The following is a 23,399-nucleotide window of genomic DNA, read 5'->3' on the forward strand; positions in this document are numbered from 1 at the left end:
CCTGGAGTCAGGGGATACCACATCAGTTACATAAGTAACATTAGTGACATTAAGACTTTTACCTTTCACTTTTGAAGAAAAGAACAAGGATTTTTAGTATTGGCCACTTCTTAAACAGCTCCTTTTACTCTGATGTTTTCCTGATTGTTATCAATCAGCTGATTTCTCTCAGGCTCAGAAGGTTAATATAGTATTTTTTCCCTTTTGGGAACGCAAGGCATAATTAAAGAGCTACTTGCATGCTTGAAAAAATGTAACTTCAAACACACAGAAGTAGTTTTCACCAGGTCCCAGAGTTGAGATATCCCTGATGGGGACAGCTTTTGCCTGGCTACCTTCCTTCCAGAGCCTAGAAGGAATGTGACCACTGACACCAACTCTGGACTTCACATGCTGGGAACAGCCACCCATGGAAAGAAGAGCAACAGAAGACACCAGAAATCTGCTCTGTCCCCAGAACAGCAGCTCACTTCATGTGCTGGTGCCATGGTCAAACCAAATCTTGGACATCTACATGACACCCAGCTTTAAAGTTTGATAATCAGGCCCAAAATAGTTTTAATCAGTAGCTGTAAGGCCTGAATTTCACTGACTACTGTTTGTCCTGTGAAGAGACAATGGCTTTTTATTTATTGTTTTCTGGGTACAGTGTCTGCAATCCCAAGCTATTAATTAAGAGTATTTATGAAGTGTTCTCAATGATAAAGCACAGATTCCGCCCCCCCCCCCCCCCCAGCCTATTATGCCTTTTTAACTTAAGTCTAATAAAACAAGGTCTGACTCAAGAATTACTAATGAAAAAAAAAGTACAAACAAGTTGAAACAGAACAGGTCTCTGGGATTAGGAATTAGAGTGGCCCAAAAGAGCCTTTATGTTTATTACTTGGATCAAAGTATCATCATGACAAAAAATATGACCTAATTTTAATGTGAGTGACCTCAGAGTAACCAGCACTGTAAAGTATCATTTTTCTTCTTGCAGTGTTCCAAACAAAAATTAGTTACTTTCCTCCTCAGAGAGGACATCTGGACTGTTTATCAAGGAGCAGGAATTCGGCTCGCTGGGAAGAGCCTGCGCTGTCTCCTGGCGTGCACCAGGGGAACGCTGGGCTTGCAGAGCATCTGCACACCCTGGCAGGTTCTCTTCCCCCTGCCCCAGCCCCTAGACAGAAGGGCTGAAGTGGGAATTTATGGTCTGGGTGATGTGTGCCATGAGCTCACACTTCAGCAGACAAATTAGAAGGGCTGCAGTCCGTGCAGCTGTAAACGATGTCCTGCAGGGCTCCACCTGATCCTTTACAGCTTTTCATAAATCAGTACCTACCAGCTTCAGGAGAGAGTCATTAAAAAGAAATCATGGAAATTACATGTTTGCTCAGGGGAAGAGAAATAGAACATTTCTCTACATCTTCTCTCCCCTCCTTTTTATTTTCTTCTTCCTTTTTTTTTTAACTCTTTTTAGCTTGTTGCTTTGACTAACTATGAAACACACTCTCATATCATCTTTTGACAGTCATGGCAAGATTTTCTATCCTGTTCACCCTGACTGTTGTTGTAATTACTACACCTACAAAGTTGTATTTACTGACATGTGGTGCCCTGAAAAAAAACCAAACAGCAAGACCCAGTTTGGAGAGACAAACTGAACAGTGAGTGCCAGTTACAAAACATCCCATGGCTGGAAGCTTTCTCTGAATGTGTCCATTACTTTAACAGTTGGAATTAACCTTTGAGCCATCTGCAGTGAGGAGAACTATGGTGTATTGTCATTAGCACAGCTTTTTGTCACAACACAGGGAAAATTTTGCTGCACTAGCAAGAAAAAACACAGAAAACATCATTAGAACCCTTCCTAATACAGCATGAAAATCTCATCTCTGGTTGGCTGCTCTCTGGGGAGAAAAAGAGACAAACTAACTTGTAAAATGCAGGAATTGAGACAAAGAAAATGAAAATGTCCTGTCACTTCTTCTGCAAATACACAGAGGAGCTGTGCACACACAATGCCAGACTTTGTACTGTAGGAGCCTGTCTCTCTTTCCATCCATTCCTCCAAACAGCAAAACCAACCTTCAGTTTTTTAAATCTGGACATTCCTTTCCACAGTCAATTTCTTTTAAAGAGGAAAGTATTTTAAAAAAAATCCCCAAAAACATAAAGTAATATCCTGTGGCAAATTTTAGGTAATTAAAAGCTGATTTTGTAAAGTGAAATTGCTCCCTATGAGCCTGGTTGGAACTCAAATCCTATGGGCTTTATGATTATGGTGAGCTGAAGCACAGAGTTTGGGTCTAACATAAATTTTATTTCAAGAGAAAAATAACCCCAAAACCAACAAGTGGCACAGAAAACAAATTTCAGTTTTATCTTCTGTAGCATTCAGAGTCACACGCATACATGTGTATCAACAGGAAAGAAGTAAATAAATGACATGCCAAGGAGAAGTAGAATTATTCTGTTTACTTGATTATCCCTGGACCTTAAAGATAAAAATCTGGAGTTCCATCTCTTCATGCCCATTTTTAACATGCTCTTAGCAGAATTGGTAATTTAGTCTCTAAAGTACCTCTTAAAGGGGGCACATGTGCTTTTCCCAAGAACCTTTTTGTGTTGTTTTCATGCTCTCCAAATAACCATGTTGTGGGCTGCTCCTTGGAGTGAAAGGAGAGCTGGAGAAATCAAGAGGGGCAACACAAATAACCAAAGGGGAAAAACAGTGCAGTTGAGGCTGCAAAAATGGTACACCTCTCTGAATGTCAATAGTTTTTATTTCCTAGCTCCATTGTTGGTGAAAAAACCAAACCAAACCAGAAAAAAACAAACCAAACCAAACAAACAAACAAACAAACAATCCCCCCCCCCAAAAAAAAAAAACCCTACAAAAAACCCCCAAAAACCAGCCTAACTTGCCATGGCTTCCACTAGGATAATAAGCAAATAAAATTTCAACTGCCCCAAAGTTCAATCCTCCAGTCTTCCCTACTCCTTTAGCTGACCCTCGGATCATGATTTTCAATGTGCTTATATTTTTCTGCATCTTGGTGAGATAAGAAATCACATGCCTGGGTGTATCAATGCTCCTTCATTTACTTTTTCCCAACACCAAATCACTAAAGCAAAAAAAAAAACCAAAAAAACCCATCATGTTGCTGAATTTTAGTTTTTTTCTCCCTCATAACCCAGCCTAAGCTGTGCTTTTAAGGAAATCCAGGCACATGGGCATTTCCTGGGATGTAGCTCGCTGACAGACCCTCAATGCCAGACACTCATTATTGTTAGGACAGTCTGTAAGCTCCTCAGAAGAGGCAGAGAAAAATGCTTTATAAAGCTCTTGAAATGCTTAAAATCTATCATTTGCTGTGGAGAGCTTCCCTTGATATCTCACTTTTGGCTGTACTGCTGTTGCCTATAATCAAAAGAGAAAAACCCCTTGCATAAGTGTTAGAATAGTAAAGTAAAAAGCAGATCTTTATCTGGAAGCTTCCAGGTGTTCCAGTGGTGATAGGCACATCCAGAATCAGATTTCTGTGGTTTTATAAGGTTAATTAATTAGGATATTTAACAGCTATATCCAATAGGAGATCCAGCTGCCCCAGTAACCCATCCCTGGGTCAGCCCCTCGGAGTTGGTCCAAGGGGTTTTCTGCCCCACTTCTTATTGCAGGTCCCCTGCGTGGAATAAAGATTATTTATTAATCTAAACAATATTTCAGGGATGAGTTACCTGGGGGTAAAGAGCAGGAAAAGTACTACAGCCATGCATGAGCCATCTACCAAGCTACAAATATATGAGAAATATATTAAAAGCTTTGGCATCACTGTGAATTTCTACATCTGTCTCCTCTTTCCAGCATACCAGTGGTGGAATTGCCACCACCACTATCGAGGGCTCCACAAACACCTTGGAAATCTCAATAAACAGCAAAACCTCCCCCGCCCATCAGGCCACCTGCTGACCCAGATGAATTTCTATTTAAATTCTACAGCACCCAACCCCAACCCACAGTAAATTCCTGCCTGAATAATGACCACTGGGAAAATCAAGTGGAAACAGGGCCTTAATGAAGTCCCTAAAAACCGCCTCAGTCTAACCCTCAATCCAAACTGTGCTTAGAGACTGAGGAGTAGGACTCACTGCATTCCGTTTTGTGATTTGTAGTTAAGTTTTTTTTTTTTTTCCCTCCTTCCATACATTCACAATTTTATGTTTAGCAGGCTTCAGAGAGAGAGCTGGAGTTTTAAGTTTACATTACTTGAATTCTTTTAGAGTGAACAGTCTGGGTTTAGGGCACAGATTAGATTGTTGCTGGATTCTAAACGAACCTTAAAATCCACACAGAATCTTGCCCTACACAACTTTTGGCCAAACTCAAACCCTGTTGTTAAGACCCTGATGACAGCATCCAAGGAAAACTGAAATCTCCTCCTCTCTTCCATCCTGGAAGGGAGAAGCAAACAAACAATATTACAGCAGTCAGCACTATATGTCAAGCATCTGAAGCCTTCTGACCTGAATGGCAAAAAAAAAGGGATTTCTCAACAAAGTATTCAGCCAATCTAAACAATAATTTAATTGCAAATATTTTTGTAAAAACAGGGCTTAAATTATGCTGCAAAAAGGAGCAAGTCTGAATTTTTTATTTGCCCTGTTCACTGCTCTTTTTGAGGTTGATTTTGATAAAAATCCTACCAAGCTAGAATGCAGTGTTCCCACTGAATTATCAGATTTTAAATGGAAATGAACTTTGTGAGGAGCAAAGTTTTAAACTCAAATTTTAAATTGGAAGTGCTACCACCAGATGTCTGAGAACGACAACAGTGAGAACACCACAAAGAGACAACAAATCTGAACATGTTTAGCAGTGAATCCTCGCAAAAAATTACTCACAAATATCAGCCCTTCCAAAGACTGCTCAAGGAAATGACACAAGCCAGTGTTTCAAACAACACATCAAATTTTAGCAAATCAAGGCAGGGCTGGAAACAACTTGCTAACACGCAAAGGAATGTATGAGGAATTAACTATTCATTCCCTTTTTTTCATTAGGGAGGAACAACTGACCCTGACCCCCTACATTTTCTGGGCTATATTAAAAGAATTTCAGTTATGATTTTTCTGAAATATCCTGAATTTTCAGGTGTTTTTCTCCACTTCCTTGTAATACAATTATTTCCTCTTATCCTAAATATGTGCTTGCAGTATAGAAAAACAACAACAGCAATACCTGACACTGACTTTCACGTTACCAAAAGCAACCACAGAAGCAGGTTGGGATTTTTTTGTGAAGATTCCATGTCAGTTTTGCAATCAGTTAGAGGCCTGACAGAAATCCAGAATTTCTAAAAGTCATATGTTGGAATTAGAAACAAATTTCAATTTTCTTTCAAATGAGGGCTGTGGATTAACTCAGCTATTCCCATTTCACAGGTTCATGAAGACTAAATGACTTCAGTCCCCCCCCCCAATCACAGATGTGAACACACACAGCAGATATGGGAAAGCTGCTACGTTTGAGCTGCCTGAATCCTGTGTCACAACACTTATAACTCAAGATCACACTGCACTATGAAAGCTTTGGGACATATAAATGCTTTAAATTTATTAAATCACACACTATGTTTTAAATACTTGTTTTTCAAATGGCCACTAAGATTAAGACTCATATGCATATGATGGTAACATACATTACAAATATATATATGTATATATATAAATGCAGAATCAGAAATTTAAGTAAGAATTTAAAAAAACCCACAAATCTAAAAAAAACCAAATGTAAATCAGTGAAAAAAATTAAATGGATCAAAAAAAAATTCATGAGTCCATTTCAGATTTGCAGTGTACACGAAGTACTTCCAGTTGCATGACTCAAGCTACAATTTTTTCCCCACACAAATGAAACAGCAGCTAAAGAGCCATTTCAGCCTCACCAACTTGCTTGCAGGTGGGTGAAGTGATTCTGACTCCCCAACCCAAGCTGAGAAAAGTTTCCATCTGCTTTGTATCTGTATGAAATGTTCACAAATGTGAAGTAATACACAGTGGACTAAAAAAACAATAAGCTCAAGAGGAAAAATAATGAAATTGATCAAAACTGGAAGAACGATGAACTCACTCCCACCCTAAAGATATCCAAACAACCTCAGGACTCTGTTAGAAAAATGAACATCGTGTTCAGAAAACAGGAAAGAACAGCACGACATAAATCAAATAAAAATATCATGAGATTGTGCTTCAGAAAACCATGTGGCTCGCACTGAGTTCTGTTCCTACAGTCCCTTACAGAGCTGGTTAACTCCAGGCAGCCTAAGGGACACAAAAAACCCATGTGTCCAGAACCAGTGCAGGTCTTATTAGCAAGAGCTCAGGGTGGCCACCTGATTAAAGAGTGAATTGAGACAGGTAAGAAAGAAATCAGCCATACCCTGTACTTTGCAAGGAATAGAAACGCAATTTGTACATGAATCTGAGATGAAACACAACACCAGGAAGGGTATTATGAAACGTTTGCTTGTGCCGAGGCTACAAAAACCCTTTGTCAGTGTAAGGTTCAAAGGCACGTAGAACAGTCTGCAAAGCCATGATCAATAAAGATAAAAACATCCCCTTGAGTATCAAGAAATTATTAGATACCATGGAGTGGCCTGAAGGGATAGAAAACTTTAAAGGAAAGAGGGAATTGAAGGCTTTGACTCCTCTTCTGTGAGGTATTAGTGTAAAACGTGCCTGGGCTGTGGCCTGGAATCAGATGTTCAGCCTAGCACATCCTTCAGTGGAGGTCAGTTAGCAGCAACCAGCACCCAGAGGACAGGGATATCCTATGCACCTCCAGAAATATGTTTTTTAAGTAGGATACAACGGTGCTGTGACTATTTTAAACAAACATCTGCCCTAAAATCTGTAAGAAGAGGCAGGTTTTGCATCTGCACCAGACGTCGTCAGGTTAAACATTTTTTCCCTGACCGAGTATGTTCTGAACACCTACAGGCATATGGTGGGCATCAAGCTTTAGCATTCCTCCAGTAGCACCACAGACACAGCTAGGAGAGAGCTGGGACCTCTGTAACTTAGATTAATTGCTTATTATGGTAGGAGGAGAGGTGGTGTGGGAGTGCTGCAGCCTCCAATAACAACTGAGAGCAGCCACTTGAGCCAATGCACTCCCCAGAGCCCTCGGGGCTGAGTCCCTCAGTGTTCCCCCCTGCTCTGATGTCTGTCCCTCTCTGGGATCCCACTGTGTCCCCTTCTCCAGGAGCTGCCCTGACCCACAGCCCTTCAGTATCAGTCACACATTCCTGCACACAAGGCCCCACCCCATTTTAAGCCTCACTCCTCACTTTTCTGTCTCATTTTTCTCTGCCAGCTTGTCAAAAAGCGCTGCTGAACCTCCAGGCTCAGTCCCTGGCCACCAGCACCCGGGGCTGTTACCTGCCACCAGTGCCTCTCTGCAGGACACCAGGGGCTGTGGAGCTGGCTGCAGATCTTCAGCCATGTCTGAGGTTTGAGATTTGTCCAAGGCTTGAGATTAGCCTGCTTTGACAAGGATTTCATGGCACAGGGCTGCCCAGCACCCCTCACTCGTGTCTGTTCGTGGCTGTGTTTCTGCAGAGCCTGGCTGGCCTGCAGACACAGACAGAGGAGATGGACAGATCACGGGTCACACATTCCCTGGTCCTCCACAGAGGGAACTCCCATGCTGGGACCCCACGGTGCCCTGTGTGTCACCAGGCAGTGAGAGAGAGACACTGCACTGCCTGGGAATGTGCAGGGATGTGGCACTGGAGGGGGAACTGGGAAGGAAGGGAGGAATAAAATCACCTTTGATGCTGCTCTCCTCAGAAATGTGCTCGGTATCAAAGCCAAGCAGCAGCAGGAGGAGCATTTCACAGAGAGCTCACCTAAAGCAGCTGTGAGAGGTTCCCTACCATGCAGGCAGCCTCCTTCCTTCCCTCCCTGCCTCCCCACGAGCTGAGAGCGTGGCACTGTGCTAGGGACACGCAGCCTCTGTGCCACAAAGCACAGGATGGAACAGGAGCAAAGAGAGTGCGAGAGAGGCAGAAGGGAACAATAAATATGCCCCTGGGGAGCTCCTGCACAGAACCCAGCAGGTCGAAACCATGCTCAGACTGAATTTGGTCTCCACTATTGTGGGAATCCAGGGCTTCCCTCTGGCTGCCCTGGAAGGTCTGGGACCCTGGCAGGGGGTCAGGAACCCCCCTGGACAGAGCCCCCAGAGACACTGTATCTGATCTCTGTCCATGGAAAAGAGTTTTCAATCCTACAGGATAAATTACAAGCTCTGAATGTTTGATATCAGTAATAATTAAGTGTGGCATGGGTGCAAAAGTAAAATTTTAGGATTCTAGATTAGGGGTCCAAAGGGGACAAGATGGAGGAAATTGGGTGTGTCTTATCCTTTTTCTCCTTCTTCCTGCCCTCCATGTTTCACTGCAGTGTTGGCATTTTTCTGTTGGTTTAGGCTGGGGACACACTGTTCAATGTAGGTGACAGATATTGGCACATTATTGTAAATATAGCACAGGTAGTTTCTGGTATATAATGTTTGTAACATCCCACTGAGGGCAGAGCCCCACACGCTGCCCTGCAGGACAGACCTGCGGCAGGGCAGCAGAACATGTTAGAGATAAACAGAATAAACAACCTTGAAACCAGCACAGACGAATTATGGCTTCTTCTTTGGCAGCGGGGCAGAAAGACAGAGACTTTCTACAATCTCGGAATCATCAATACCACAGATTCCGACACACTATCAGCTTCCATTGGCTATGAACAGGTAACTGGAAATTATGGTTCCACACTATTTATATCTCTGCTGCAGTTCAAATCTGTAACTGGAAGGACCACAAACAAGACCACATTTTGCTTCTGTTTGGAATGAAAAACGTGCAGCCCACGTTTTCTGCAATCAGGTCTCCAAGCCCAAAAACGTTATGGTTTCCAGCTCCCCTAGTCATCAGATTGCTGCAGCACATCCCTAGAAAATAATTCTTTGCACCAATGGCTTGCCACACAGTGGTGCAAGGTGTTTGGAAGAAATGTACTTGACTGAGAAAACGGTGTTTAAACAGTTTGGTGTTTTTCCCAAAAATGTATTGAGGTGTTTTTTTTTTTTTTTGTTTGTTTGTTGGTTTTTTTCTGTCACCTCCTAGATATAATTGCTTCTGTAAGCATGCTGGTTTCCTACGTGTTAAAGACTCACCAAGCAAAATTATTCAAACGTAATTTTGTGCGAGCCAACTTCTCTCGATATATAAATTTAAAAGCAGAGCCCGTTAGTATGACTGCCTTCCTCCTCCCTCCTCTTCTTTCTTTTTCTGCCCTCTGGCATGGCAGCAGGAGGCAATTAGAGTGGGCAGCCTCTGGCTGAGGATGCAGCACAAAGCAGGGCCAGGAAGGAGGAGGCAAGGTCCATGGCAGTCTCACAGCAGGCTGCAGGATCAATGCAGCTCTTCCCACTGCCTTTGCTCCATTTCCCTCAGCCTTCCCATCCAATTGCCATGCTGGGAAGTGTGGAAGTGTGCTGCATCACAAGGAGAGGTTTGACAGGAAGGTTTTCTGTGTTCCCTTTTGAAACCTGCCTCGTGTCAGGCTCTGGTCTCTTGCCCAGTGACATGCAGAACACTCTCCAGGGTCTGAAAAGCAGAGCAGAGTGCTTTTCTCCCTCACTCTGCCTGCTTTGCTGACAGAGGATTTGGCACTACCATTCATGCTAAAAATACTTTTACACTCCTTCAGTAAGAGTATGACATTTTGTGCATTGTACAAACCGAGTCTCTTTAACACTACTTAACTAAAGCTCTTCTTTCATCACATCTTCATTATGCCCTTAGGTGTCAACACACTCTTCAGATGCTCTCTCTCAATGAGATAATTCTTATCTCATCATAGTGATCATGTTCTAGAGTGTGTTGAAAACCCAGGATTAAAAATTAATGTTTTTAATGCAATTAGGAACATTGCACAGGTTAAAAATTAATTCCTAGTTCGCACATTGATCTAAGAGGGAGTGAAAGTGCATTTTTAGGTCTGTGAGCACTACTGAAAGGGAAAAAAAAAGATTATTCAGATGATTAAAGTTAACATGACTTCTCAGAGAAGAGCCTAAGTGTATTTGGATCCAATTCAGAAAGATACTTAGGAACATGGCTGGCTGTAACCTATGAAACACTAAGCACTTAAAACACCACCAAAGGGAAAAGGAAAATCCCACAATGGCCAAATCTGCCAGCTATGCTTTTCTCAAAAACACTCTACTCAGTCTTTCAGCAGGTTTCATACCCTTAGCATAAAAGTCTTCCACAAATTGGATAAATAAGAGCAAATAACTAATAAAATAATCACAGCAATAACAAAAATAATAACATTAAATCCTTCTCTCTTCAAACAGCTACAGTTAAAAGGTGAAGAGGCAGTAAAGAGTGCAAACAAATCCTAATTACAGGAGATGAAGGAATCAAAGGGGTTCATGAGAAATGCAAGATCTAGTATGTCACCTTGCCGCCGCGTTGGTGATTATTTTCAGACTGCTGGGATTACGGATCAGCTTATCCAGGATGCTGACAATCTGCTCAAACTTGGGTCTGTTGTTTCTGTCCTTCTGCCAGCAGTCCAGCATCAGCTGATACAAGGCAGCTGGGCAGTCCATGGGAGGTGGCAAGCGGTACCCTTCATCCACAGCCTTAATCACCTGCACAAGGAGAAAAGTTTGTGCAAACTTAAAGGCACTTTACAGCAACTTGGGTTTTTATCAGCTGTGAGAATGTTAGCGTGGACATTTTGTGTTTAAACAAATGTGTTTATTCACTAATTGTCTCTCCTTTATCTGCAAAGTAAACCAGGCAGTAGATTAGGCATGCAGAAAGGGGAGTTAAGATACAGTGGGTGACTTTGAAGAAGGTGAGTGTGTGGAAAGGATCTCAAAAACTCACACTCAGTTGAAATAAATCCATAAACAAAAGCCACAGTTAGCAAGCTTAAGTATGCCAAACTTCAAAAGGTCTTGGTTATCTCTCCTCTGATTACCCTTAGCAACACACACTTTCCACATCCTCCAGTGGACACTGAACTCCAAAACAACAGCAGAAAAAACAACCTTTGTACATCCTCCAGTGGACGCAAATCTCAAAACACCAACAGGAAAAACAGCCTACCCTGCTGAAAAATCAACCTGCCCCCTCACGGGCCATCCTGAACCAACAGACAAAAGGTCTTGTTGATGATGTCACAGGGCCACAGTTTGTTTTTAAAACTTACCTCATGGATAATTATACACTTTCTACTAGGCAGTGCGAGCCAAATTGCTTATAATTTGCCTGATAAAATTTTTCTAGATTTTCTGTAATTTTTCCAGTTTGACACACACAAACCCAAGATTACTTTAGAATTTATGCTGTCCAGAAGATTTTTTATTCCAGCCTTTTCACTAGAATCCAACACCTCTTGATCAGGCCTTCAGCATCTATTGCCCCATGAATAAAAAACCTCAAATATTCAATGTAGAAAATTATAAAGCCATATTCTATTAATCTTTCCTCTTCATCAGGATCGATGAATCGAAAAGCAGAACAAATTATTCTGACTCAGAACAAGGACAAGAGAACAGCATAAGCAGCCATAAAGGAGAAGCACATAAATAGGTTAATCCTTCCACTTCTGATTTTAATAGGATATTATTAAAGACATTCCACGAATATATCAGTCTGCACAACAGGATACATTAATCTCCACAAAAGCATTCATTACCAATTAAAAGAAACTTATTGTTTTCTACAGAGATTTGGGTTGCAGAGATACCCATTTAAATGGAAGTTTTCTTATCTTTCTCCTTGTAGTACAGAAAAATGTTTGACTACAACTATGTTACTGACTTATTTTAATTTAGAACTAGAAACAATATATATCATCTCCTTGGAAAATCTGTTTGTTTGAGTGACTGCACTCCATAAAATTTGGTCCATAAGAAACTCCCTTGGAATAAATCTAAAATTAATAAACAACAGAAAAAAACACTCAAAATACATATAATAAAAAATCTTCTTTGGGGAAATGTTATGCTTCTTTAAAAAATACTGGGAGAGCTCCATTAATCATTTGGATTGCAGGCTTGGACAATTTACTAATGTTACAAAGAAACCTGTATTGAGTCTAATCAGATCACTCTCCTTCTCTATTTTATCCATTGATTACTTCCAGAAGAATTTTGGTTTCATTAAACTCTTAGCAGAAATGCTTTGCTTCTCTTTTTCACAAGTGCCAAGAGCAATTTATTCTGTGCATTTGACATTTACAGAAAACTTCTATAGAATATTATACAAGTGGAACCAAAGGGGATCAACAGAAATTTAGAAGGGTTTTCTAACAATGAGCGAGGGAATGTAAAAGGCAATGACCTCATTGCAGTGGAATTATTTGCATCATTTTACAGAAAACCACCAATGGGATAAATTTCTCTACTCTGCTCCTTCAGAGGTCCAAAACACTCTGCTATAAAGATGGTGGGTTTTTCAAGTTCCAATGAACTTTTACTTGAGCAGGAAGATCCGGCGGTTCTTATCTCTCCACGCCTTACTGAATGTCACCATTAAAAACTCAGAGCCACCTGCTCTTGGCCTCCTTTCCCAGCTTGATCCCTTATCTGAGAACACAACTCAGACAACAATTTACTTACATCCTGGTTGGACATCTCCCAGTAGGGTCTCTCCCCATAAGACATCACCTCCCAGAGGACAATCCCATAGCTCCAGGCGTCGCTGGCTGACGTGAACTTGCGATAGGCAATAGCTTCTGGAGATGTCCATCGGATGGGAATCTTGCCCCCCTGGGAGCAAAACAAAACCAGAGAGTCCATTTGACTGTCCTGCAACAAATATGATTTTGTGTGGTTGATTATTTTATCTCTGAGATTCTCAGTAATTGTGATATTGGTGTAAAAAAAACCAAAAAACAGCGGGGAAATGTTGCTGCCGTTTGTCCTAAGAGCAAAAGAGAGTAACATACATTTCAGTGCAGAATCTACTGATAGCTAGTAGATTAATCATAGATTTATCTATCTACAATACAGATCTATAGTACAATACAGCATACATACTTACAGATACACACACATATATTATATTATATATATATTTGTGTGTGTGTGTGTGTGTGTGTAGAGTAATTTGCACAGAGTAAATGGTAAATCAAGTCTGGTAAATTTTCATGAAATATTTGGAAACTGCCACGACAGCCATTAAAGGTGAAAAACCCAGTCCAAAGTCCCTGCTTATAACCCAGTTCCTTTTGCATATCTCAGGAGGGCTGGATTTGGCTGGTTTTAAAGCATTGAAGTGAATTCTCTGCATGGCTTCACCAGGTTTTCTAGGACATTCAGGGAAAATAAGGGGCCATGAGGTTGCTTCACTTCACTAAAGCCAAGCCTCCAGCTGACACAGAAAGTCAAATTCAGATGGGGTCACCTGTGCAGAGAGAAGAGTGAAAAAATATCAGTTGGGAGAGTGACTTTGGACATTTTTTACAGTCATAGGAGAAGCAATCCATCATTAAATGCCAAACTTGAAGAGAATTGAAGCTACCAGTACAATTACCATGGTAGGTAGGGGAACATCTCTCTCTGGTCATGGCCACTACTTGGTGCTGTAGGTCAAGTTAATAAAATCCACACAAGGAACCTCAGGCTGAGTTTCTAAAATGTGAGAATTACACGAAAGAGGCAATTCCTGGTGATGCCAGCTTTGACAGTTTTTTGAGAGTCACACATGAGAAAATGAATTTTGGAAAGATAGCAGTGCAAAACCTTTTCCTGAAGGCAATTCTGGAGAGAATGTGTTTTAGTAGGGAAAACTGTGAGAGTTTAAAGTTATTTCCAGTTATGCATAACGTGTACAGAATATATTCTGACGATTTCACACCAGACCAGCTCTTTGCAGTTCTTCTGACACCTCCATTATACTCCAGTCACACACTCCTCACAGCCACCTCTGTGGGGAGAGAGTGATCTGACTTCCACTGAGTAACAAGCAAAAAAAAAAAAAACTGCTTTGCCTACCCTCCCATAAACTGCACCTACACTGAGGGTAGCTGTACAATCACCAGCTTTAGACTCACTGGCTTGATTAACAATAGAAATGCAGGCATTAGTGCTCATTAGAAACCTAAATGCAGTCTAACTACACTGAAGCATCTTCATTTTCATGGCTAATATTGCATAAATTAAATTAAGTATAAACAACACAGGCAGTCCTGACTCAGACTACAATTTAGGCCTCCAAAGTGTCACTAGGTAAGTCTTAGAGGCTTGGCAAAAGTAAGGGAGGCATTATCTTGGCATATGGTTTTCAGAGATCCCATTCTGTTTAGCAGAGCTCCCTCCCAAAAGACAAACCTTCATTTCACACACAACCCTTAAAATCAGGTGAACACCAGATTCCCACATCACTTGCAGACCAGCAAATAGGACACGGAAAATAAACTGGAGTGTCCGAACCACCATTTTATACTGAAGCCAGATGAAGAGCCTGATCTCTCTCTCTCTTGGAAATTTAATCTATTGGATGATGTTCTTTAGTCACAAAAAGTATGTTGTATTTTCTATGCATTATAACTTTATTCCCAATTCCCAATGCTGCTCCATAACAGTACCAAGAACATAAAAATGACTTTGTTTTTCTTATACTCAATTAATAAGCTCCCTTTACAAGTGTCCAGGGTCCTCAGCAAGTCCAAGGCCAGCCAAGAAACAAGGAAAGTTCTCCTGTAGCCTCGTGTTTTCACAAGAAATCCACTTACAGTTTTAGATGTGAGGCTGATAAAGAAATCAATCTCTCTGTTTTCTATGCTAGAAGTGAGCCCTGGTTTTCAATAAGGAACATGAACCCTGGGGGAAAGCCACATCCTAAATTTACATCAACAAAGACCCCACCACCATGAAGAGAATCAGACATCTCCCACTAGACCATGGCAGGAATTTCATATTGGATAGAAAGTTTTATAATCTTACGTAAAAAGTCATTTATGCAATTGAAGAAACACTTTTAAAAAAAAAAGAAAGAAAGAAGAAAAGACAATTATTAGTCTCCTCACATTTTGGGACGGCTTCATTGCAGAAAGATTAGAAACTCAATGAAACTATTTCTGGCTTTGCTTTACTGAAAAAGGAAGGTGCAATAACCCCAGATCCTTATTACGAGTGTGAGTCCGTGGCTTTCAAATTCTCTTTGCTAAGTCTCAGCTGTAACCCTATACAAACCTGCAGATACACACAGCATTTCCATAAGTAACTCAAAAATATTAATTAACATGTAGTTAAAAAAGGAAATCAGCTGCCACTGAACAGAGTCTAAAAGTGTAATTTTGCTCTTCTGCTCCCCAGTTTGTCATTAAAATGTCATAACTATTTTTAAAAAGTGATTTTGCTGACTCTTTTCTGGAATAGTTTAAGAACAAGAATATATTTACTAATATATTTACAAGAGCAATATATTTACTGATTATTTTCTGATGATAAATACAGTTTTTATATGTTTTTTATCATGGCCTCCCTTTAAGGGCATGCTCATCAGAAAGCCAAGTTCCCCAGACTTGAGTAGAAAGATGGCTTTGGGGTTAGAAATTGTAGGAGTTTGTTATTGCAGCTCAAAATCCCAGGCACTCTGGGTCACAGAACCTCTCTCAGGGTTGGCAATCAGTGAGCCAGCAGTAACCAGAAGTTTTATCTTCTGTAGATGGAGCTGCTATTCCTGCAGTATCTGTCTCTCCAACATAATTCATCTCAAGTCAATGAAGCCCTCAATTTATTTCCAGCACGTCTGGCACTCCAGCATAAGGCAGCTGTTTCCAGGTCTTCAGAACCCATTCCAATATTCTGATTTATAATCTGTTACAGGGTGACAGCCACAGGCACCTAAGCCACAGGCCTGGGGAGGAGTGAATCAAGAAAAATGGATTCTAACTGAATTACTAGAAGGAGTTTGCAGAAAAAGCTGAAAGTAAAAGCCTGACATTCATTGATTATAGCAGGACTTAGGAGAAGTCAGGAGGTATCTTAATGGTACAGAACAAGAGAAATTCATGTGAGTGAGATGAGACAGTTTTACCTTTTTACACACCTGACATTATTATGCTTATCAGTCCTTTACTAATGAATATTTTATATTGAAATCATCTCCTCCTTGAGTAGTCAGTGATGACAGAGCACTGCTCCTCTCCTCTGTGCTTTGGGACAAGAGAATTTATGGGGTTTTGGTTCCTTTTTCACCACACCCGTCAATACATTCAGACTGAATCACTGTGATTTTACATATATAGGAAAAATACAACTGATTTCTGTCCAGCACAGGCTGCATTTACATTAAAATGCCATGAATAGTGGTGCTGTATCTATGTGCTTAAATAGTCAAAGTTCACCTACTGATTACCCAAATATTGTCTTTGAGAGACATAATTACAGTTCCTCTACAACTGTGATTGCTTAAATTCACTTCCACTTCATACTGTGTCATTAGTCCACCCACTTGTCATACAGACATTTGAAAAGTAATAAGGAAAAACTGGATCCATTTGAAAATGACAATTTTAATACAATCTCGGTGTTTCAATTAAAAGTGGATAGATATGGAGAATGTAGATAATTACAGAACATCCCCTCAGGCACAAAGACTCTGTGAAAAAAATGAAAAAAATCCAAACAGTCAGTCAGCCTGATCCATATGCTGGCTTCTGCTTCTGTAAACAGGCAGACCCCAGGCTGCCAAAGGCCTTTTGTGGTATCAAGGCAGTGACAATAATTCAGGAGGTAAAAAAATGACCCTGGCAGGTAGGAAAGTTCCTTACAACTCCTGATTCCCTGTAATCCACATGTGCACTTGTGATCTTTGCATTGTCCTTCAGGCTTCTGGTACAATAGCATGAATATCACAGATTATGCATTGATATATAAAGGAATACATAAATTATTGATATATAAAAGGACACATGTTCATAGCCTTTATGCAAAGCTTCATACATGGCTTTTGAGAGCAGCACAACATAAAATTTCACCCAGGCACTGGTGAGTCTTGAAAGCCTGGCTGGGCTTCTTGGGGGTAGATCAATCCTGACTTGCAATTGTGAATTAAAGCAGTGGAATCATTCTCAGGCGTTGACATTTACAGGTGCAAAATAGGGGTAGATAAGGAGCCTAAATAGATAAAGCATCCATCTTTGCAGATAACTCTATAAATTTCCTCGTATCACTGATACTAAATGGACAACTGGGAGGAGGAAGAGCTGGAAGACAGGAGGACATCAATATAATACACACTCTGTAATGTTTGAAATTTGAGTTATAATTTAGAATTTTTGTTGTTTTTTTAAATATCTTGCTGTCACCCTTTAGTTTTAAAGACATTAAACAGTTTGGGATGGTGCCATTATTAGGCATGAAACAGTTTGAAATGATGCCATTATTTTTAAAAAGTGGCACTATTTTTGTCCTATAATTAGTGGTTGCAAAATGTGCTAAGCCTAGGAAATGGTCCTGTGTTTTGTGAAATACCCAAGCAGCAGGAGCACGAACTGTTCATCTCTCTACCAGTGCAGTGAAGCTCTGTTTCACATCTGTGGTCCCCATTTTTTTCAGCTAGGGATCAAACATCCCACCTGGAAACACTCCCCTGACATCTACATAAGACTCACTTCAAAGTGAAATGTGAGCAAAAAAAAATTTAGTATCAAATAGCCTTGTTCTTCCCTCAGAGCCAACATGTGGCACAGGTATATTTACAGCAACAACTCTTGAAAAAAAAATAGATTTGTCCTAAGTTCATCGGAAGGTTTTAATTGTCTGAGCATCTTCCTGCAACAGTTTGCACACACACCACAAATGCCAGATGGAGTTTACTGAACACAGATGATTACACTTCACTAAATAGTTTCTTTTCATCTGATTTCACTACCTAATTGCAAATAGGCAGGTAGACTTAGAAAATAGGTGGCAAGGGGAGAGGAGGAGGAAATTCAGATGGAACACTGCCTGAAAACACTGACACCCTGTGCACCCTGACTTGTCCAAGCCACACACAGACATGTCACTGATGTGACAGCTTCATCCAATGCTTCATTTTCAGCCTGATTGTAAGAGAGCAAAGCAGCATCTGACACAGCAATGCACCTCTGGCTGGATCACAGACCAATTTCTGTTGAGGAGCTCTTGCATTCCAGGAATATTTATTTATTTATGCTGTATCACTACTGAGAATAACACTGCTTTCTCCTACTAATGTCTCTTTATATTAACCACGCCAGATCGCTGCAGACAGTTTTCTAAACTGGTATATATTGCATATTTCTAACTCCAGGACAAAGTTAATCAGAGGGCAAAGAAAACACTGAAAGGTCAAATAGAGAACAGAGTCTTTATGCCTGGGAAGTCATGAAGGTATGATTGATAAATACATATCTATTAGAGTATGTGTATACAATGTGTAATAAATCTGTCATTTCTTTACTCATTTCTCACATGTTATTTTATCTCAATCATGAAGCAGGCAGCATGTAAACTACTAAAATTATTGATTGCTCCTGTCAGTGTTCAGGAATGAAGGAAACCCTAGAAAATCCACATTAAGGTTATGCTGATACATTATAATCTGGTTTGTACAGTGAAGATGAGGTGATTACTGTGAGCAATGCAAATTACACTTGACTAAGATATGGGATGCTATTGTCACTTTTTGCAAAGCAAACAAAATCCTCTTTAAATAGCATTAAAATGAGCAAGCAGATATCCAAGTGTAATACACATATATACATAAAGCTAAAGGCTTCCACAAAAAGATGGAAGTGTTATTCAGGGTGATAATCAGATATGCATTTTTTTGTTTTATTCAAGTTTTCATTAAGGTAGAGGTACAAGAGCAGGTATAATGACACACCCTTGAAGAACAGTATGCTCCAGTCAGACATATGTCTTATCATGCTAGAAAACAACAAAAATTTAATGGGTAGGATTTTTTTTTTTTACTGTGTGGGAGTAAAAAATCAGCAGTTTAACTAAAACTTCTCAAAGCACACATGAAGGCTTAAATTATTGTGTGCCAAAAGAACTCAGGCTTTAATTGTAATATTCACTCCTTTACACATCCAGGAGAAAGAAACGGAGCCAAGAATTTTGCATAGTCCAAGGAAAGTATTCTACCAACACAAACCATACTTTTTGTATGTACATTTTCTATTTTCTCCAAGACATGAATTTAAAAATAACTGTGATGAGCTTCTGGTTTATTGAACATCTCTGGGCATACAGGACTGAGTGGCCTCAGATTTCAGATTTCCATCAGATTTCAGTTTTGCCACAACCAACAAGAATTTAAAAAATGTAAAGGAACACAGGAACTCACCCTTGTGGTGTAAGCAGCTTCTGGGTCATCCTCCAGTACACGAGAGAGACCAAAATCTGAGACTTTGCACACCAGGTTGCTGTTGATGAGGATGTTACGAGCAGCCAAATCCCGGTGCACGTAACCCATGTCCGACAGGTACTTCATGCCAGAGGCGATCCCTCGGAGCATGCCCACCAGCTGGATGACTGTGAACTGGGCATCATGCTTCTGGAAAACATTGGAAATATCATCTCAGGGATTGTTCATGTTCTTTCTTGCACAGACTTTTTCATATATACCCTGGAAGCTCCTCAAATGAAGAGCTCGTGAGTCAGGCGTTGTGATTTAAACGCCACGTGTGGAACCACGTTGATCTCCCAATCAGCTGAGGGAAGGGGACAGATTTGCAATTCAGATAAAAATTCATTTTTCCCCTTCTTGCTGTCATCAGAGTTTTAATTTCCTAGATGGAACACGTGTGAAAGCAGCACATAAATCTAAGTTGTGTGTGCTCCTGAGACTGGAGTGTCAGAACATTACAGAAACAGATGTCCAACTTCCCTGTAAGGCCGCAGGATTTTTCAGTGAAAATCCAAGCCTTCCCCAATGGCCTACTGAAAGCTTTCTATTACACAAGAAATCCATTTAACAAAAGCAAATGCTGATCTGAGTCAGCAGCTTTCAAATTCTGTTAGTTTTAAACTAATTTCTTAAAATTTTCTTCAACTTCAGGAGCACAAAAAATATTGAAACACATTATGACTTAGCCTAGAAACCATTAGTTGGATATATTTCTACTCATCTACTTCTGGGCATAATTTAAATCTCCCAACTCTTACTAGTCCTGTTTGCTAACATATACTTTTGATATTGATATATGGATATATAGACAATAGGACAGCACTTGTTGTAGTGCAGCTCTTAGATGAATTCCCCAGTGCTGTAAATGTATCCTCATGGGCAGCTCTCCAACTCCTCATGCTGCTGCTTCTGGAATTTTATTAAACACAAGGGAGCTGGCTATGTCACATGAGGTGATCTGACATGAATCAGTCTGCCAGACTGATTGCATCCATTTTTCATTTTTGGTTAGAGTACTTGGGGGTGATATTAGCACTGGAAACATTATACAAATATATGACAGAGTGGATGCTTAAAGAGTCTCTCAGAAGTCCCCTTCATGAAGAAATTAATATTTTAAAAGATTACTAGCAGTTGTCTGCTCCTTTTTTTATCAGAATCAACACAAGAGAATTTTATATAAACTCTGGAAAAGTTTTAACTAAAAAACCAGAAGGTTTCTAACCATGAATAGAATCAGATGCTCAGAAAGCCTTTCAATGGCAATGAGGAAAGAAACTAAATAGTTCCAAAAGGCATTTATAAAAAGGTTATAGGGCCTAAGTTGCCTGTGATATTAATGACTCACAAGGTTCTTATCTATGTTTCCACATAACAGTAGTAAAAAAAAATCACAGTAAAATGAAAGAACAAGCTGAACAACTGTTCTGTGCAGGCAGAAATTATTCTCCTTTCCTCAGGGCTCTCTTCGAGGATTTCAAGTCTAAACAAAATATATATAGTTCAGTACAGAGATATTTCCTTCAGCTACACTGACACATTATTTATATGCATTTTACATGCTCCAGTGGACACCATAACATATATAGTACATAGAGAAACTAAGGTTGACAATCTATCCCCTTTTGGGGTTAAATGTCTAGTTCAATGTTATGAATTTGGGGGATAATGTCATTCAACCGTGGCAGAACCAAAGCAGTCTCCCAGCCAAAGCTGAGTTTGCTCTAACAAATTAAAATTAAACCAGTGTTTCCCCTCAGATGTGATTTCACTTCTCCTGCTCTCCTTGTTTTGCCACAAGTAAATCTTGGTGACACAGGGAGCATTTGAATTTTTTTAGGCTCACTACCAACTTTGACAGAAAACAAATATAAATCAGCCACAGCATTAGTGTGTCTAAGGTTAGAAAAAGAAAACAGGCCAGTAAACTTTGCTAGCTAAACATTTTTAACATCCTCAGGTATGGGGCTATTCTCTTAACTTTCCATTACTGATAAAATTTCCACAAATCCATTCATTTTGAAAATCTCTTGCTTAGACATAGAGACTGCCAACCAATAAGCATACCTGCATTACAGTCATAATTCAGCCTCCAGAAAAACAGTTCTTATTTTTTTGTGTGCCAGAATGTTGCTTTGCTTTGTTCATTTTTAATAGAAGTGACATACTAATGCAACCAAAATTGTCTTAATTTTGGGATGCTGCTTACTGCAAATAGACCAGCAGATCCCTAAGTGGCTTTCTGAGCACATCATGATACAAAGCCAAATGACAATAAAGAAATATCAAGAAACAAGAGCTGCTGATGAATCAGTGCAGGGTGGCAGTAGACCCCTAACGAGTCCAGAACAAGAGCCACTTCTGCCCCATTTAGTTTCCCGTTGCACTTACTCGTAGGAAGCTGTCCAAGGAACCATTTTCCATGTATTCAGTAACAATCATAACTGGTTTACCTGAAAACAGAGCACAGGGGTCAGGCTTTTCAAAGGAACACATTGGAACACAATCAGCAAACCCAAGCATTTCAGGAATGTGTCCAGATCTTTCTAACCGCAATGATAATTTTGACATCATTCCTTTACATTCAGAAAAGAAGCAAAAGATGCATGTACAAAATGATGCTGGGTGCAGATACAGATGGGAAGGGAAGTGCACAATAAAACACAGGGCACAGGAAAGAGAAGCAGAGCTGTAAGATGGGAATTCCCTCCTTCCAGGCACTCCTTCCCTCTGTGCTGGGATCCCTGACAGCACAAACTTGGACACAGCTGGGATCTGAACATGCTGCACTCATGGGCACTGGCAAAATCTAAGGAAGGCCTTGAAAAGCCATTTTTTTTCCCCAAAAAACTCATCCAGATAGACCAGTTTTTGAAATCATTCCTTCCACCCTAGGGTATTTTGTGACACAACCAAGATTTTCTATGAAGCTCTGACAAGTCGGAGAGAAACAAATGCAAAAATTCATGTGATAACAGGGAAGTTTTCAGATCAAGGTCATTGTCCTGCTAATATTTTACTATGATATGGATTTTATTATTTCATAATATTTACTAATGCTTTGCTTCTTTTCTCTTTGGGGTAGAGAGAAAAGTGGGTAAGACCTTGAATTTATTTAAGGAGATGAATTATTATTGCACATAAAATACAGGAAGGCATCTGACCATAAAAGTAGGACTACAGCCTGCATATTGTATAGAGGGCATGGTGAAATTTTAGCTTTTAAAATTGAACAGCATGAGGCTTGAAAAATGTATCCAGCTTAATTAAGAACAAGAATGCCATTTAAAAAGCCAAGTCAATGGTAACAACTTTTTTTTCTATTTGCTTTTTAAAAAATACAGCTTCTACCAAACAGAAATCTTAGAAGAGAAATAGTAATTTCAAAGAATGAGTTTAACATGAGAAGAACATTATGAATTAATGGGTTCAAATATTTTCTTTCTATTTCTAACACAAATGATGTGTTATACTGTGGGAGCCAAACTAATGACTAATTAATTGACTGTCATCCATTCACCAGTAGGAAATACTGTATGCAAAATATTAATCTTGAATGATATAAGAGATGATACAGATACGAGATCTAACAATGTAAAAGCTCAAACAAAAAAATATATATTTCTACTTAGTCTTGCTAGCCAGAAATACATAGTTAAAGAAAAAGTACTTAAGTTGCACTATGTGTGTAACATGAATTCAAAAGGATCTCTAGTAACGCCCAGAATACGCTGCTGGACCTTTCAAGTACAGGGCTATCCAAAATTTTCTATGATAACTTGATTTACTTTGCCCTGAACTTTGAAGCCAGGAGACAGGTGCCTGGTTTCTGTAAAAACTCAGGCAATTTTATGAGACTATCAGAAGAACTTAAATTAGAGTAAGAAATATGTCTTCCAAATTATTACAGGAGCATCTTCCTGCCTTGTTCACCCACACTCC

The 23,399-nt window shown here is 39.9% G+C and overlaps 1 protein-coding gene across 2 annotated transcripts in view; it reads right to left on the reverse strand.

The window, feature by feature from the left end:
- The window catches only part of EPHA3 (EPH receptor A3), a 179,807-nt gene that overhangs the window by 6,918 nt on the left and 149,490 nt on the right, over positions 1-23,399 (reverse strand). For both annotated transcript variants that reach the window (XM_030263981.4, XM_030263983.4), the window contains exons 12-15: positions 21,849-21,910; positions 19,395-19,604; positions 12,689-12,838; positions 10,515-10,708 (exon numbers count right to left, since the gene is read on the reverse strand). In XM_030263981.4, the coding sequence (XP_030119841.4) occupies positions 10,515-10,708; positions 12,689-12,838; positions 19,395-19,604; positions 21,849-21,910 (616 nt within the window). The remainder of the gene's footprint in view (positions 1-10,514; positions 10,709-12,688; positions 12,839-19,394; positions 19,605-21,848; positions 21,911-23,399) is intronic.

This window comes from Taeniopygia guttata, chromosome 1 (assembly GCF_048771995.1).
Source record: "Taeniopygia guttata chromosome 1, bTaeGut7.mat, whole genome shotgun sequence".
In the NCBI taxonomy this organism is placed as follows: Eukaryota; Metazoa; Chordata; class Aves; order Passeriformes; family Estrildidae; genus Taeniopygia; species Taeniopygia guttata.